A 3,644-nucleotide genomic window follows, 5' to 3' on the forward strand; every position below is an offset into this window, starting at 1 on the left:
AAAGAGAAAATGAATTTGGAGGATTGTAGTCCTCCCATAAAGGCTGTAAGAGAAACCTTGTCATCCACCTCATCGACTTGCAACATCTCTGTATTAAATCGGCCTATATAATCACACAACGCATCCCCTTTGTCTTGCTTAACATTAAGCAAATAGGTAGCCAGCTTTCAGTGTTGTCTTCCTGCAATGAAATGCCCTATGAACTGCTCACTAAGCTCTTCAAAATTGCTAATAGATTCCGTCTTCAATTTATTAAACCAGACACGGGCTGACCCTTTGAGGGTAGTAAGGAACGCCCTGCACATGATCTCATCTGGGACCGCTTGTAAGTTCATTAGTGACTTGAAAGTTTCAAGGTGATCAAGTGGGTCACAGGTTCCATTAAAACTCTTAAGATGGGGCATCTTAAACTTCCTTGGCAATGGCAAAGCCATCACCCAAGGATTGAAAGGTAGATTTATCTTTTATATAAGGTCATCAACTGTGGCAGGACCCTTTCCTTTCAAGGCTTGGGCCATCCCTTCTACTTGCAATTTGAGATCCTGGATCTGCTGATCAACGTGGGTAGCTTCGGTGCATTCTCCAACATCGGAGACATCTTTTCAGTGACGAGGTGTCTGTGCACCGAAAATCTTCTGTCGTGGAGAACGAGCCGTTGAAGCACGACGGTTTCTTCGTCTACCTCCCGCATGGCTATGCCCAACTCTGTCATCATCGTCGTCACCTTCCATGACGGGTGCTGCAAGGATAGCTAAGTGGTGAATGATTGCTGCATTTTGCTGGACCAGTTGGTTCATACCTTGACTAAGGTTCTAAACATGTTGTTCTAATGCTGCAACACGCTTCCCATCTTCCGGAGCACGCCTCGACACGCTCTCATGATGGGATGCGTGCTCGGAATGTTTTCCCCTTAGGTGGTCGTCTCCGAGGTGAGTTTGGTTGTGGTGATGGTGTAATTGACGGTCACTATCATGATGTGACTGGTTCATACCATGCTCATGATGGTGACTGTCATCACCATACAATTGATTTCCGCTATTAGGTTGATGGTGGCTGCTACCATCATGTGATTGGTCTTGGTGGCCTCCTCCATCAAGACGCATGAGGTGCTGACTTCCTTTTCCAAGATGGACTCCGGATCGCAACATCATTGTTATTCTAGGAAACTAATATCGTTTCCCACAGATGGTGCCAACTGATGATGCGAGATTCTGCGGCAACCCGAAGTAATGTCGTACATGAAAAAGGAAGAGAAAGATGATCGAGTACCGGAGTGGTACCGGCCTAAGAGCCTCCGACGGTCAAGTCAGTGCTAGATTAGGAGGGTGGAAAGAAAGTTCAAAACTCTCTTAGGGATTTGTGTCGTACCTTTGATGTTAACCTGAAAGCCCTCTTTATAGGGGTGTCAAGTTGTATTGAAGGAGGAGTAGTATTCCTTATATTTTTCCAACACGGAAGGGAAAACGTATTCTTATCCTTATCCAAGATAGTGGAGTTTATCCTGATTTACAGCTTTGTGTGACGGTCAAACTTCCTAGCTGAAGACTCCTCATCAGACGTATTTGTTATGCAATTTACTATGCTACATGATTGAGGGACCCGCATTAAATAAATAGGATATGCATGATTGTATTATTAATTCATCTTACTTATTGTATAAATGTATTTATATTCAGATTAATTATATCTAATCCATACAATACGCTTGTAATATATACTCAATGTTAACTGGACTTAATTATATGGACTGGAAAAAGGAACTTGGATATTATACTCATAACATAAGGATATAAATATGTGCTTACTACTCTTAGACCTATTCCGCTTTTACCGTAAGATCCCCAAGAGGACATTGATGTTCTTAAAAAGTGAAATAAGGCGAATGAGATGGCTTTGATGATACATTTTGTAGTTTATCTCGAATATGCTCTAACGCTAGTGTTAGCATTATCTTATTTCTTCAGGCATCGTGAATAACTTCATGGAGATGTTTTAGTGAGATTGGATAGAATGCGTTCCTTATCACTATGTTGGACTTAAATATCATTATGATAGCCCAAGGAACTCCAATTATGGATCATGTTTTAAAAATGATTATTTATTTTTTAAATGAACCGGAGGTCATTGGAGGCCAACTTGGATGGTGAACTTCAAGTTGACATGGTTATTGTCTTATTACCGGACTCATTCAACTCTTTTAGAATGAACTAGCTTAAGTACACACTCGCTAAGTTTATTAAAGAGTTGGTAATAAATAAAGGACTAATTTAGAGTATGGGCTCTTCTATCAATCTAACCCAGTCTGGGCTATCTTTTTCTAGGCCCAATAGAGGGGTAAGAGAAATGGCAATATGATTAGGCTAGCACAAAACATGGGATCCAAAGGTTTAAGGGAAATAGGAAGTGCGTATTGAGGGCGAAGGAAACTATTTCCTTTGTGGCCAACCAAGGCACTAAAGGAAGAACTATTTAAGCAAGCACATGGCAAATGAATATGAATATTCATCGTTGAACCATGTTATGTAGTTGAATCTATCGATACCTAGTGTATGGATTCTTGAGCTATTAGACATGTTTTTCAATTCATTGCAAAGATTCCAGGAATCCAGAAGTCTTAATGATTGAAAATATATTTACATAGCCAATACCATGGATGTACCTAAGTCAATGGGAGTAGTGCATCTGCTTTTTAAGAGTGGGAGGAGCTTAGTATTATAAAATTATTTTTATGCACCAATGTTATACGTAATCTCATTCTTGTTTCATCTTTTGGTTTATAAAAACTATGTTATTACTTTTGGTAAAACTGTTTTCTATAAAGCTTGAATAAATATGCGGTTACTTCTGTTGCATTGAAAGATAGTTAATATACTATAACACTAGCTCTTATTATGTGCATGATGTTGATATAAATGTTGATGAGCACTGAAAAGTGCGTATTTAAACCCCTTAAGCTTAGGCATTCTAGTACCTTTACCTATCTTACTTTACCGTTTTAGATTGATTTTGTATTATTTTCATTTTCAGGCACTTATCCGAAAAATAAGCTAACTCAACCAAATAAGAGCTTAATTGAAGCAATTTTGAGATTAAACAAAGAAAGGAGCACAGTGGAGAAAGAAAGAAGCAAAATGAAGCAAAGCAGCAAGTTCGATCGATCCAGGACCAAGGTACGAATCGAACATTAATCGATCTCAGCACTTCAAGATAGATCCAAGCCTTAACCCAAAGCACTTAAGTCCAAAAGTTCGATTGATCCAACATCATTCTTCGATCAATCGAACACCTTTGTCCTTATCCAAATGATTGACCCTATCCACAGCTGTACCACCCACTAACCACTTTTGTCCTTTTCCTATAAATATCTCGGATTTGTCTTTTTCCAAAAAGCTCAGCCGTTTAGATCGATCTAGCCTAAGTTCAATCGATCTCACTTACTTTTGATCGATCGAACTTCCTCCAGTACAAAAAAGTTAAAATTCCATCTCATTGAAAGTTGTCCTTTATCCAATCATTAGGGAATGTTGTGTGCACGACCCCAGCTCATTTTGGGTGTCATTTTGACCTACCTATAAAAGGATAAGGATTGTTTTTTCAAAAAAAGAAAACATTATTTTTCATATCATCTCTTTGAGAGGGAGTTT

At 39.0% G+C, this 3,644-nt stretch overlaps 1 protein-coding gene across 1 annotated transcript; it reads right to left on the reverse strand.

Annotated features, from left to right (window-relative positions):
* Positions 1 to 812: 812 nt before the first annotated feature.
* Positions 813 to 1,151, reverse strand: LOC132280826 (uncharacterized). The gene has a single exon (XM_059782582.1). The coding sequence runs from the start codon at positions 1,149 to 1,151 to the stop codon at positions 813 to 815; it is 339 nt and encodes a 112-aa protein (XP_059638565.1).
* Between the last annotated feature and the right edge of the window lie 2,493 nt (positions 1,152 to 3,644).

This window comes from Cornus florida, unplaced genomic scaffold (genome assembly GCF_030987335.1).
Source record: "Cornus florida cultivar Cherokee Brave unplaced genomic scaffold, ASM3098733v1 CherokeeBrave_3.0.0_Hap2_Chr11, whole genome shotgun sequence".
NCBI lineage: Eukaryota > Viridiplantae > Streptophyta > Magnoliopsida > Cornales > Cornaceae > Cornus > Cornus florida.